Here is a 14,338-nt window from a genome sequence, read left to right as displayed (position 1 = left end):
ACCACGACGACGACCATCAAAAAAAAAAGAAAAGAAGGGGAGAAAAAAAGAAACCCCAGACCACGACACGCTCTAATAAATGGTTCAATAATAAATTACGTGTACCTACCAGCTAACGGACAAACAGACAGACGGATGGACGAACTCTGGGCTAGGATTTGTTTCGGCATCACGTTATTTGTGCATTTGTCAAGTTCAAGCGTAACTCTTTTGATTACACCACACAACCAAGACAAAGTGAATCGATAGTTTGTCCAAGACAAGGTTTATTCTGTATCATATAAATCTTAAAACACTTGAGAATATGTTTTTTTGAAATTTAAGTAACTAAAACAGTTCAATTACACTTTTAGTTGCTTGGGCAACACTGATTTTTATAGCAAAGGCATTTGACAACACTGTACAAGGTTAATTAATAAAATAAATTTGTTTGTTGGGCAGTGTTTTGGACGCCGGCCGACCAACCGACACCTTGCCTTAGGATAACTGTTGTGAGTAGGATGTCAGATCGCGCCACCTTCGTGATTTGTGGCCTTAGGGCACATGTGCAACAATCGCAGATACTGAGTCCCGCGCCCCCTTCTCCCTGACTAACCCCCCTTCCTCACTTCCCCTTCCATCCACCCCGCCGACAATTCCAGTTTCTGCCCCAAACCCGGTGGTCCCCTCCCCAAAAAAAAAAAAAAAAAAAAAAAAAACACAAATAACTCCCGCTGCCGACTCCTGGTCAAAAACTCTCTAAGACTGAGTCGGTCTTTGGACGCTCTGTGTGTTCGGTCCTGGGTCTTTTTTGGCCGCCGGATTAGCATTGAAATTGACTTCGTGCTGTGCTCATTAAAATTTTACGTGCATAAAGTTTATTTCGATTTACCTGGCATTGTCGCTGATGTTTTTTTTTTCTCCTTTTTCTTCTTTTTTCGCCCTCGTTGTCGTTATTGTGTCCTCCATTCCAACCCTATAACCATGTTCATGTGCAATGCCCAGTGCCCATTCCCATTTTTCCAAATGTTATTTCGTGGTTACAACTTGAAGTAAAAATTTTCTTAGAATTTTCCTTATGCATTTGGCTATAGTTGATTTTCTTTTCCTTTTTCTGCTACTTGTTTTTGCTGAACAAATATTGCACTTCCTTATTGAAAATTGAAGAGAGATTGAGAGCGAGAGAGGAGAGGCCATTAGAAAGAAAGGGAAGACGACCCTTTCATCATAGACGTTTTTCTGATTATTGAAGATTCTTTTGCTTTTTCGTTAAGTTTTTTGGCCTATAGAGAGTTGCAGCACATTAACAAGTTAACGGCCGCTTTTGAAATTGATGTAGGTAACAAGTTTTTCAATTACCCTGCTCTTCCTTTTTCTCCTCCGATCTGATGTTAAGCGGTGTAGAATTAGAAACAGAAACACTTTGATCATCATTATTGTTTGAGGATCGATTGGATAAGTGTCTCGCTTTCTCTCTCTCTCTCTCTTGCCTTCTGTGCTCTCTCTCTTTCTGTCGCACTCACTTTGTCGGTTTGTCCGCTTCTTAGAGATTTCTGTTATTATGCCATAAAAACTCGTTTTCAGCTGATATTTTCTTTAGTCCTCCCCGTCCCCCCCAAGTTCATGATCAGCTGTGAACTGAAAGTGGTTGATTGGAGTGCGGCAGAACCTCGAACGAATGGTCCTCTAGAGAGTCTCACAGTTTTGAGAGTCTCTGTGTGCGAGTTAGCGAAGAGAGTTAGCCTTGGTTGTACCGGTTTTTGCTGTTACTCGTGGCCAAGCGAATTGCAGCACTACTTGTCGTAATTGAGCATCCTGCAACATCTTCTTCTGCTTCGTCGTCTTCTACTCTATCACCATGATGTGATGGTCATGATCGGCTTCTACAGTTTCATTACGAGATTACGTGAACTGATGTAACCAGGCAAGCAACCAGCAAAACGAACCAACCAGCAGCAACTTTATTTTTCTCTGCAACAATTTTTGTGCCTGCCTCAGCATTTCGTCTTTTTTCTCTTATTTTTTTTTGAAGTTGCCACAAAATCGAATGAGCTTTGTTATCTTAAGCTTCACCGCCAAAGCCAAATGTGACAGCTCTCTGCTTGAATTTTTGTTGCATGTTGTTGCTGTTGTTGTTGTTATTATTGTTGCTGGTTGTGGTGTTGATGTTGGTTTTTTCAGTGTTTGGCTCCATTTGCCCTATAATATTTCAACACCCAATCGAGGGGCCAATGTAAGCAGCAACTTCCTGCTTTGCAAAAATGAAATCATTTTAGCTGCCTGCGCCCGGACAAACGATTCGCTTTGAAGATGCTTTGCGCAGAAAAATAAAGAAAAACAAAATTCAAAAAAAAGGAGGGAAAAACAAAACACCAAATGAAGCAAAAGCACAGAACAACAATTTGGCATCGTCATCTGCAAGCATCTGCAATCAAGGGCCGGCAAAAAGAAGGCATCGAAGGTGGAGGAAGTGGTGTGTGTTTGTTGGGGGAGACGTAGGGCGGGGAGGAGCAAAGAGAAGCTTCCAAGAACGCAAGCCGCCACATTCCGACCGTGCAACAAGCATGACAGCCTAGACCTGATCTATTTTGGTCTCTCAATGCTTCACCCCGCTACCTTTCCCCGATCACCATCTCTCATGTGCCACCATCAACACACACACACTCTCTCTCTCTCTCTTTTTCTCTCATACTCTGTCACTCTCCATGGGCTTCACTTTCGCAGCATTGGTTGTTGCAACCACATGCAAAATATGTACACAATTCTACACACATATGGAGCATAGTGTACACACACACATACTTGCCCCTCTCTCCGCCAATCCCCCATCAGCCAACTGCCGCCCGCCACAAGTCAAAACAAACAATTTGTAGGTGTGGCATGCGGTTTTGGCCTGAACTGATCTGAATCGGCGGCACTGATGGTGCCCGATGGTTCTCTTCTTCCCATCTCTTCCTCTGCCTCTACCTCTGCCTCTATTCTTGATGGCCGTTCTGGTAGATGAAGCGGAAATGTGACGTTGACTGCAATAAATATTAAGTGAATCCGCTTTGTTTATGCGAAAAGTTCAAAGTCTTTTTTTTTCCACAGCACAAATAGGGAACAAATATTTATCACAATTTTAGGTATTTTCATTATGAAATAGTTTTGCCCAACACTTCCTTGGAATTGTTAACTAAAATTTCAAAAGAAACCCAAAACTCCAATTCAAACCTGACCAACAAAAGGAACATTCCAATAGCCAATATTATGTGAGCCAATTTTAATATTCTTTTTTTTAACTAGCTTAATTTAACTTCAGTAAAAAAACAAAAAATATTTAATAGATAAGTCAAAATAATATATAATTCTATATGTAAAAGCTTAATGAAAAGTAAAGAGTAACTAGTAAGTTGTGGTAAAAACGATTTAACTAGTTGTAAGGTCAAAATTTCCAACTAAAACAAAGTTTTCAACGTTATCCAATTTACGAAAACATCGTGCAAATATTCAATAAATTTTGAATTAAGTCATTTGGTTTTGGCTTTATTAATTAATCGAAATTGAAATGGAGTTAACGAAGCAAACATTTCTCATGGTAAATTAGGGGGATTGCAAAAATAAAATGCCAAGTAAAGACTTTTTTTATTTTTGTGTTAAATTATTAATATTTTTTTTAAAGCCAGCGGCACTTTTGACCAGGTGTGGCCCTTTCTGCTAACAAATTAATTATTGTTAGACCTTAAAGAAGAGAAGAAGAGGAATTGGGTGGGGGCAGAAAATGTACAGAAAATAGAAAAACAACAGCATAAAATTTGCGTTGGGCGTTGACGAACTTTGTACCCCAAGTGTAACCAACAGGCAACAAGCACCGCACCACCATCGGCAGCACCACACAAGTTGCCGGCCAACGGCCAACAAGTTGTCTTCGTTTTTTTTTTTTTTTTTGTGTTTTGTATTTTATTTTTATTTTTTTGTTTAATAAATTATTAAGAAAACAAGCCAAGTGCAGAAATGTATGTGTCGATGAGTGTGTCTGACTGTCTGTCTGTCTGTCTATCTGTCCCTAAGTCTGAGTGTCTCTCTCTGTTTCTCCGTGTCCGTCTGTCAGTGTCTTTTCGTTGCGTTTTGTTTTCCTTTTTTGTGCAACGCCTTTGTGCGCCTTTGCATGCGTAATTTTGTTGTTTTTTTTTTTTTTTTCGTTGGCCGACTCTGATGGTGGTCTCCCAGTCAGTCAGTCAGTCGGTCCTCCTTCGACTTTGCCTCGCCAATGCGTTTTCCCTGCCTTCCTAACGACCTGCACCCTGGCACTGCACCCTGGCACTGCACCCGCATTGAATAATTGCCATAGGCTGGGCGCCACACGCTGCGATATTTTTTGTACAAATCCTATATATATATATATATACATATATGTTTTACATAGGTCTGTGCGAATATCTGCATATATGCTAATGCCACTTCATGTCGGTTTGATTACTCACAGAGCTTGCCGAAAACTGAATGATTTTTGGTTTTTAGGTTCCTTTATTTTTCATTTTCGTTTTCGTTTTTGTGTTTTTTATTTTTTAGCCTTTTGTCAGTCGGTAATTTAGATTTCAACATCAAAGGCGTGGGAATGGGGCAAAAAACTTAAAAACTGGATGATACATGTTTCTCAGTTAGCCAGGACGAACCGACAAATCCTCAATTGAAGGCCCAAAAAGATTTATGGCCTCAGCCAAAGGTAGCTCGAAAAACAAACAAAAAAAAACGTATGAATCCCATAGGAACGGAAATTTGTCGCTGCAAAACAAATTGGACAAAAGAACAAATACAAAAAACTTAACTAAACGAGAATGTTTCACAAAAAAATTTAACAAAATTCGAAAAATGAGAATTTCATGTTGATATTTTGATACTCTTACGGGCAGTTCTTGGAAAGATTGAAGAATCTAATAAGAAGATGGAATTCAAAGAAATAAGGCAGACTCAAAAACACAAACGACATGAGATTAAAACCAGGAACTTTGCATATGTAAATAAAGAGGGTGTCCTAGTTAATAACTAATTTTTTTAGAAAGAAATGAAAGATGGACATGTAAAGAAAAGTAAAATACACTTAAGACCACATATGGAAGAGAAAAAAGTGTTGGACTTATTGAAAGCACAATCCTTAGAAATTCGCTATATTTAATGTCTAGAATACCCTAAACCCATTTGAAGGAAAACCCTTGACTTTGAAAAAGTTCAGACAACATCGAGACTCAAGTTGAAACTGTTAGAGTCAGGATAAAGAGAGGAAGGGCGGGACCTCTACGATCTGGGATCTGAGACCTGGGACAGAGTCTGGGAGCTGGGGGCTGAAATGGCGGTATAGGCGACGCCATCAGATGACAATGACAAGCGGCGTCCGAACGACGCGCGCATTTGGGTCAATGACGACGAAACCAAAAACGAAATGAAACGAAACTCGAACGAAACTGAAGCGACAAGCAACCAGCGATGCCAATGATTTAGAACCCCAAGAGCGATGAGGATCGATTGAGAAGGTCGATGAGGTGCAGGAGGAGGAGTAGGAGGAGCAGATGGTGGGAGACTATGGCACCGGCACCGGCCATAGTCGAATGGCAGAGGCAATCAAGCAGAAAATGTTACGAAAAATCATTATTTTAGCATGTGGTGACTCTGACGACTCTGCGGCTTATACAACGATACCCCAAGCAAAGTAAGCTGAATAGTTGAGAGGGGGAAAGGGGTAATGGGTTTGTTAAATGGGGGGGGATGGCAATGGAGATGGGATGTAGGGGTTGAGGTTAAAAGAGTGAGAGAGAGACTTTAAAGGGGCAGACCGGGGCAAAGCAAAGGAAGTTGTCGCTGTCATTGTGTGTGGTTCGGTTCGGCGATGATCATTTTGTTCAATCGATTGTAAACGATGCGTTGCGATCGTTGCTGCGGCTTTGATCAAATGACAAAATTGATCATTTTCTGTTTGAATGGATTTCGTTCGAACGAGAGAACCTCTCATACCCTCTTACCTTCATCCGCACCCGCACATCGATCCGTAACCCTTGCTCTGCGTCAACGTCCAGCGACAACAATTGATTTATGCTGCTCAACTGTTTGTTTTTTTGTCTTTGGTTTTCTGTTGTTGTTGTTGTTGTCTCTGCTGTGTGGGGTCTGTGTGTGTGTGTGTGTGTGTGTGTGTACCAATAAAATATCCAAGTATTTTTTTTTTTGTTTTTTATTTGGTTCAAAAGGCGCTATAAATCAAGTCAGTGCGCACCTTTTTTTTTTGTCTTTACTTCATATAAGTATATATACCTCTGCAAAATCGAGGTAGGTGCAATTTGATCAGAAATATATAGTTTAAAATCATTTAAGAGCATTTTCAAGCTTCCAAAGAATAAAAGTCCAATTTCAATTTCTTCAAGTTTAATAGTTCAAGATGAGTTCTTAGATGAGGTTATTTTCCTAGACTTCTTTCCCCCAAGTATCCATCACTAATCGTCGACAAATCAGGCGACTTTAAACCCATTTCTCTCGTTAATCTCATCAATGTTTGATGGTGATAAAATTATTCAAATCATGAAAGCTATATTTTTCATAGATCCCATTCCAGATTATTCTCATATTTTATATTTTTCTTGCACTTGCTTTAAAGAGGGTATTCATGTTGTCAGTTGATTAATTTTTTACAGCAAATGCACGAAATATTGCTAGCAAATTATCAACAATTTTAAAGGAAAATAAAAAAAAAAAAAAAACACATTTTCGCGTCATAACAATTAATAGTAGTAAGCCAAAAGGATTGAACTGAAACTACACCAAAACTAACTGACAACAACAACACCAGCAACTCTTCCCCTCCCGTCACCAAGTTGAACAATCTTTCAAAATGTACACTGAGAGTGGAAATTCGATTTCACATTCCCGTAGGGGTGAAATCTTTTGCGTTGGGTTTTCGCGTTTTTTTTTTTTTTTTTTTTTTTGACTGTCCAAACGCTGTGGGTAATAACCAAAAATTAGCAAAAATTGCTAAAGTTTGACTTGCATGATTTATCTATAATTTTACATCGCCAGGCGGTGCCTGTTGGCCTGTTGGTTGGTTACTTGAGCAGCTTAAAACCGTTTTTGTTTTCGGTTTTTTTTTTTTTTTTTTTTTGCCCCCCATCTCTGATAGGCCCAAAACAGACAAACATAGGGGGAGGCGGGCACGAAGGTGGCTAAGGTGGTGCAGTAGGAGGGCATGAGACAGAGGTCCAGCTAACTTCCAAACTTGCAAAAAATTTGCAACTCTAAACTCTTAATGCTCTGGAAAGTGTCTGGGCCATGGTTTTTTCTTCCCTCTCATACACTTACCAAAAAGCAAAAGGGTATAGTGGAAAAGACAAAAGGTAAGAATTAAGTTTATCGAAAATGATAGATTTGAATCTTAGTTGAATTATGGAAAACTAAAAAAGGATACTATTTTCCCTACTTACCCAGTACAGAATGGAAACAGGAATAGATTTGGGTTTTTATTTTATGAATAGAAACAATTTATAAATATTTAATTTTTTGAAATTCTATCCTAAAGAACTTTCTATAAAAGTTATGTAGAACCGATAACTGAGACTGACGTGATATATTTAAGATTAAAATGAAAGAATCTCTATAACAAATAAGAGAGAGCATAGAAACTTCAATATAAATAATTTCCATGTGCGCTTTCCCATTCCAAGTGCATTTTTGTATTATTTTTCCTCTTTTTTTTTTTGCAGCTTAGCACTTGCGGGTGTTGTTGTCTACATAATTTTTGTGTTTTTGTTTTTTGTTTTTTTTTGTGTCGGCAGAGCCGACGACGACTGACCACAAACATGTAATCGTTGTAATAATAAAAATTTTGCAAATGATTTCGTTACTCAATCTGGGCAAATCTTCCATTTATCGTTTCGTTGCAGTCCTGGTTATGGCATGCCGGCTGGCCCCTGGCTACACCCAATGGAGAGTTGGTGCTGCAGTTGAGTGACGCTGAAATTGCTCACGCACTGCAACCAAACGAATTGTCTTTGTGCATCAAATTGGGTAAGTGGGTCGTTTAGGCACTTTCAATAAGTATTATGCCCGAAACGTAAAAAAAAAAAAAAATTAATTTAATTTATCAATGTGGACTCTTAATAATATATTAGTGGGTAGCTAAATTACAAGTGTGAAACTAACGCAATAAATTGAAAGTGTTGTAGAACAATTATAAACAAAAAAGATTCGTGTTATCAAACTTAGTTTCATTTACTAAATATGCTGAACTCTTTTTTCACACAGAACCTGAATCTATCAGAAATTATTAAATATCTTTATAACTCTAAATTGATTGAAAAACGTTTCGATACGAAATCCTTTCGATAAATGAAAAATCCCTATTATTCGGTGTGAAAAAACCTGTATTTTTATATTCAATATTATTGCTAGAAAGTTATTATCAACTTTCAACAAAAAGGAGAACTAAGTTTTTTGTTAATATTTCTTAATTTTTTTCTTTAGCTGGAAAGAATTTAATAACACACAAAAAGGCACTTACCTTATTAATTACTCTCAATTGTGCTCTCTTAATTCCTTTTGTTTCCATTTTGTTCTGTTGTTTGACACACACAATAACAACACCGCAACTCTATCGCACACACAAACATAAACGCACACGTGAAATGTTCTCTGTCCCTCTCTTTCTCTCCATGCAGCTTGTGCAAAGTTTTTTATTCTTTTTTCTTAGCAATTTTTAAAATTTTTTTAACAAAGGAAACACAAATGAATAAACCAAACTTATTTATGCAGATCCAAATTTTTATTCCTAATTGAAACTTTTATAGCTAAAAGAAAACAAAAAGAAATAAGAATTTACTTGGCAGCAACAAATAAACACTTCGAGCGGTTAATTTTAAATGAAAGAGAGAGTGAGTGGGTGGGAGAGTGTTAGTAGTAAAAAATGGAGAGTAAAAACACTTTTCGAATATGTGTGTGTAAGTGCGACAGTGTTGCCATTTAATGCCTGGCGAAATTTGTAGCGGTTCTTACAATTACTAAATCCTTGAGTGTAAAAGAGAAAGAAAAAAGTCTACAAAGACAATATTATGGTAGGAGAAGTTTTTTTGTAATAAGTTAATAAACATTGTTTTTGCTTTGGATTTTGCAGACTTTGGCGCAGAGGCCACACCACAGCTATATGCTGTTTGGCGCTCGTCCCGTCTGAAAGAGAGCAATAATATTCAAAGCTATTGCATTGATTATAAAAATCCACAACAATTGCCGCTGAGCGTAGTGCATCTGGAGATGTCCATGGCGGCAGCAATGATATCCGATGGCGGTGAATTGCCGCAGCTATTGCAGAATCTATTGGTCAGTGTGGAACGTAGCATTGAGCGTGTGTCGCTAAATGAGCTACAGATGCCAGCAGCAACTGCTGCCATTACTACCAAGACCGATGAGCAGCATCAGCACCAGCACCAGCACCAGCACCACCAGCAACAACAACAACATCTCGATGAGACCAACAACAACAACAACAACAATAATGGCAACAGCAATTTAGTTGGTTCACCCAAGTGTGCATTAAGACGCAGCGATTTGATAACCAAAAACAAACTGTTTAACAACCGTTACATGCTCCGGCGTTTGACCAATCGTCAGGATAGCATGAATTCCACCTCATCTGGCAATAGTAATATCAGCGATAGAAGTAGCAGCAGTAGCTCTAGCTCCAGCTCGAGTAGTGCTGGTGAAGAGCTACTTACTACAAGCAACAACAACAACAACAGCAACGATACCACCACAAAACCAATAGAGGCATCCATATCGCCAGCGTTGCCTCTCTTCTGCCTGGGCAATTCATTTCCGCACATCGACAGTGATGAGGAGCCAAGTGACGGCAGTGTCAGCAATGGCAACAGCAACGGCAACGGCAATAAGAAACATCAAACAACACTGGGTAAGATACTATTTTTCTTTCCATTAAAGCACACACACACACATACATACATACATACATAATACGTATACGTAATATTCCATTACGCATACGCCTGTCATCGGAAAAAATATCCAAAAAATATATCCTGCCATTTTCAAACTGCGCTTTTTCAATTCCCATCCCCAAAATTGCATTGGGCGGTGGTTTTTTTTTCCCCTTTTTGTTGTTGTTCGCTTATCGCAAAATTTTCTGGGCGTGAATTTTGCTTTTAGTATTTGCTTTTTTCTCCGCTTTATGCAAATCTCAGTTTGAGCTAAAAAATATTCAATTAAAGGCCCCGCAGCTAAAAGAAATATACATGTATATAATCGTATATATAGAGCGGACAAGCGAGCGCTCACTTTGAAGTTGTCTACAGTATTTGATAGTGTACAAATTTAGCGCTAATTTGATATATTTTACGTTCATAAATTTGCCAACATTTAATTCAATTAATGGCAAAAGATAATTGACCATGATAGTAGTGGCCAGTCACCCAATGGTCAAACTGCGAACTAAAACTGGATAGGAGATGCCCTGAATTCTAGCGAAAGTGAGAAATACTAGGGAGATAAGTTGAAAGTGAAATCACTTTCAATATACAGTTTACTTAGTTATGTTAGATTCATACTGATATTTTGTTAAGAATTATGTTTATTTGAATTTAACAACACTTTCACTCCAAAACAAAAATAAATAAATGCAAATGTTGATCCAAACTCTTTTGATTGTCTGTCCCACATGTCTATTGCATTACGTTAATGAGATTAACTATTTGGCAAGTTTATTTTAATGATTAGTTATAAACTGTTTACTAGTCATTAAAAAGTTAATAAAAGTTGGCCCACTCCACATATTGAAATGGCCATACAATATACAAAATGATCATCATTCTAAACTATTTTTTTTATGTATTTTTTAACAGCTAGTTAAAGCTGTAAATGACAATGCATGTTTTGACTACAGACCCTTTAGATACATATATATTTTTATCTGTTTGAACACCCTGTATAATGGTTATTGATTGAGAGAGCTAATTTTCTGGCTTCATGTGAAAGATCTGCTGCAACTTGTGCGTTCTATTTGAGCTCTATGGCTATGGTATTGAGTGTGACGCTTGTCTCCGCCTCTGCCCACAGGTGGACCACAAAAACCAAAAAACCCATTAGCCATTAACAACAGCAGCAGCAGCAGCAACCCACTGCATCCGCCAAGACATGGTTAACCACAAAATATTGTTGCCGTTGCCGTTGTCGTTGTCTCCACCATTGCGGCAACAACGGTGCAAATGCCTTTTAATTTGTCAAAGCCTAAAATATGAAAATTAAATGAGAAACCAAAAGCAAGCCAATGGCATAGTGGAACACATAGTTGAATTACTTTTGTTTTTTACTCTTTCCGAGTTATAAGAACTCTAAAAAACTTTTGTCCTTAGCTAGTTATAATTTATATGAAGTGAAAAGGAAATGGTTTGGTTTTAAGTTTCCAAACACATCAAAAACAAAATTTCCTAATGTTGACCTATAAAATTGTATCGATTAGAAGATCAATTCTCAGCTATAGGATCAATATGAAACTATACAAAATGTAAAGCCATATTTTAGAAATTGATAACTCAGTAAAACAATCTGATATATAGGTAATGTTTCGGCAGATTAAGTCGCTGTCTGCATGTGATTTCCTATATATGTACCAATGCAAATATTAAGTATACGTATCAAGTATACGTATGTGAATAGGTATAAATTTAAATTTTTTTTTATTTTTGGAAAGGTTTCTTAACTTTTGTGGATTTTATTAACGTTTTTTCTTTTGTTGTGTGTGTGTGTTTTTTTTTTTTTGCTGATCTGTAATCTTTTCAAAATCTTAACCCACTGTCCAGTCGAATGGAATGCGATTCATTTGTTCAATCGACCCGACCCCAAACCGCAATGTTCGGGTGTGGGTGCAGAAATTTGCAAGCGAGCATAAATCAGCTGACAAATGCGGGGGCAATTGTGGTCTGGTCTGCATATTGAATTACATGCTTCACTCTATGGCCTTAGTGGAGTAACTAACTCCACCTAGCAGCAGCAGCACCACCACCACCATCATCACTACCACCAAACACCGATGCAATTCGTTTTCGTTTCAAATATTTATAGCAACAGGTGGCCGATTTGTAGTAGTAGTGGTAGTTATATTCGTCTTGTGACAGTTGCAGAATTTCTGGCAGACGCTGCAATGTGTCGCATTTATCATAGAAATTGTCACATGCGAAAGTTCCAAGCCGAAATTTATGTAGATATATTCAACCGGTTGCCAAGTAGCTAGCTAGCCATCACGCCCCTACCTACCAACCTGCCCACCTGCCCACCTATCTACCTAACTTATCCACCTAGTTTTCATCTAGGAGTCGCTGCTGCTGCTGCTGCTGTCGCCAAATTAATCAAATGATATTATTATGCAAACGGTGCCGAGATCCTGAACCAGTTTTCAAGGTTTTTTTTTCCTCTTTTTTGTTGTTGCTCTCATCGAGAGCGTTTAAAATGCAATTAACCTATTTTGCGTGTATTTCGATTTTTAATTTTCTTTCTTTCTCCCCCTTTTCCTCTCTCTCTCCCTCTCTCTCTCTTTTTATTTTTGCAGAGACCAGTGAAGTAGCTGTGGAATTGCTACCGCCCAGTTCGATTGCTGAGCTGCCCGAGAAATTGCTGACCAGTGGCGTTTATCTACCAGGTGAGTGTAGTAGGACAGCATCATCATCATCTTTCTCATCATCATGCTAGGTGACAAACTTTCCATTTTCCTGCATAATTCTAGACTTTCACTGGTCGAATTTAGATATATGCATATACTATATCGATTGAATATATATAAATTGAAATCGCTTTTTTTGGTTAACGCCCCGTTAGGCAATTTGCCTAGATGGCGCCGCCGTTGTGCCAATTTGCCATTTTGGTGAAATGTGCAGTTTTTTTTCCTCATCTTTTCAATTAATTCACACAAACTTTTTCACACATTATCAAAGTGGTTGCTGGTTTTGGGCCACCCAGAGCGAACCAATTGAGACTGATTGAGATTGGAGATTGAGTTCGATCCAAGCATATTCAATTTACAATCTGTGTATAAATTTATTTTGTTTTTTTTTTTCTTTCTTTTTCTTTGCAGGCACACGCACCCTACGAGGCGACCCACTTGTGAGTGTGAACGCTGCCTGTGTGGCGTCCGCTGGCCTCAACTGTTACGAACTGGCCACACTGTTGCTCTACTACAGCACAATTCCAGAAAGCAGGTGAGTTGCGGGTGGGTTGGTGGTGCTGGTGGGGCTGGTGTGGGGGAAATCAGCTTCATCGGTTTAATGTCAAAATGCAGTAACTAACGACGAACGAATGAACGTACAAACGATCATGGGAATAGGCGCATCGCAAATGGCACAAAAAAAAAAATGGCGCAATGTTTAGAATAACCAGAATCTCCAAGCATTTCAATTTGTCTGGCCATGGGTTCTGGAAGGAAAGGTTCATAGACTCTCTCACCATATAGACCCATCCATATTTACGAGTCGATATGCAAATGTGCACACACACACACACACACACGTACAGAGAGTTGTTAATGCCACGACCAAGGCGCTGGGAAAGAAACGTCGCTGCACTTAAGCCTTTAAGACGTCGACTGTCTCTCCCATCTTATGCCTTCTCCTCCTACTCTTCCTTCACCATGGTCGTCTGGCTGTCTGGCCAACAGAATGCATGTCAGTCAATTTGCCACTTTGGCTAAAAGGAAACATGCAACTCCAACAAAAACAATTCCAGGCATGGAAAATAGAACAAAAGCCAAAGACTTGAAAGTCAATAACACTATTCAACACGTTCTCACACACACACACACACACACAAACACACACACATACATACATATGTACATATACATATGTAGATGTTATGGATCATTGTCGGTTGATATAGAAATGTTTTGCATTGTAATTAGCCAACTTTATACTCAGCTCAAAGTTAAGCCTTAACTTTATTTTGTTCTTCATCTAAAGATCGCTTAAACATCTCCACTAACAAGTGAATGTCGGCCAATTCTAATTCAAAGAAATACACTTAGACAAAACAGAATCAAATTCATGAATTCTTTGACGAATTTAATGTTTTTTTTGGTATGCCAATTTTCTAGGTAAACATTTATATACACCTTAAACAAAAGGATATAATGAAATTGATCAGTATTTAATATAAAGTATAGAAATTATTTAGCAAAGGATCTTCAATGGTACACTTATGTGAGAGAAAGGGACAACTAGCGTCTTGCATATCAAAAGAACTATAAGTTAGAGAGAGATAGGCGTTTTTTTTTTAAGTTCTTGAATTTATTTCTAATTTTATTTCCATTGTTAATGCTAATGATAGTTATGGGTTAGTTGGTTTCTTT

General features: G+C 38.3%; 1 protein-coding gene across 1 annotated transcript in view; it reads left to right on the top strand.

Moving 5' to 3' along the window:
• The window catches only part of Pura (Puratrophin-1-like), a 56,961-nt gene that overhangs the window by 20,251 nt on the left and 22,372 nt on the right, over window positions 1-14,338 (top strand). The window contains 4 exon segments of the mRNA XM_068286306.1: window positions 7,881-8,004; window positions 9,107-9,898; window positions 12,548-12,637; window positions 13,070-13,193. Coding sequence (XP_068142407.1) covers window positions 7,881-8,004; window positions 9,107-9,898; window positions 12,548-12,637; window positions 13,070-13,193 — 1,130 coding nt within the window.

This window comes from Drosophila tropicalis, unplaced genomic scaffold, assembly GCF_018151085.1.
Source record: "Drosophila tropicalis isolate 14030-0801.00 unplaced genomic scaffold, ASM1815108v1 contig_443, whole genome shotgun sequence".
Classification (NCBI taxonomy): domain Eukaryota; kingdom Metazoa; phylum Arthropoda; class Insecta; order Diptera; family Drosophilidae; genus Drosophila; species Drosophila tropicalis.
This window is presented reverse-complemented; position numbering and strand designations above follow the sequence as displayed.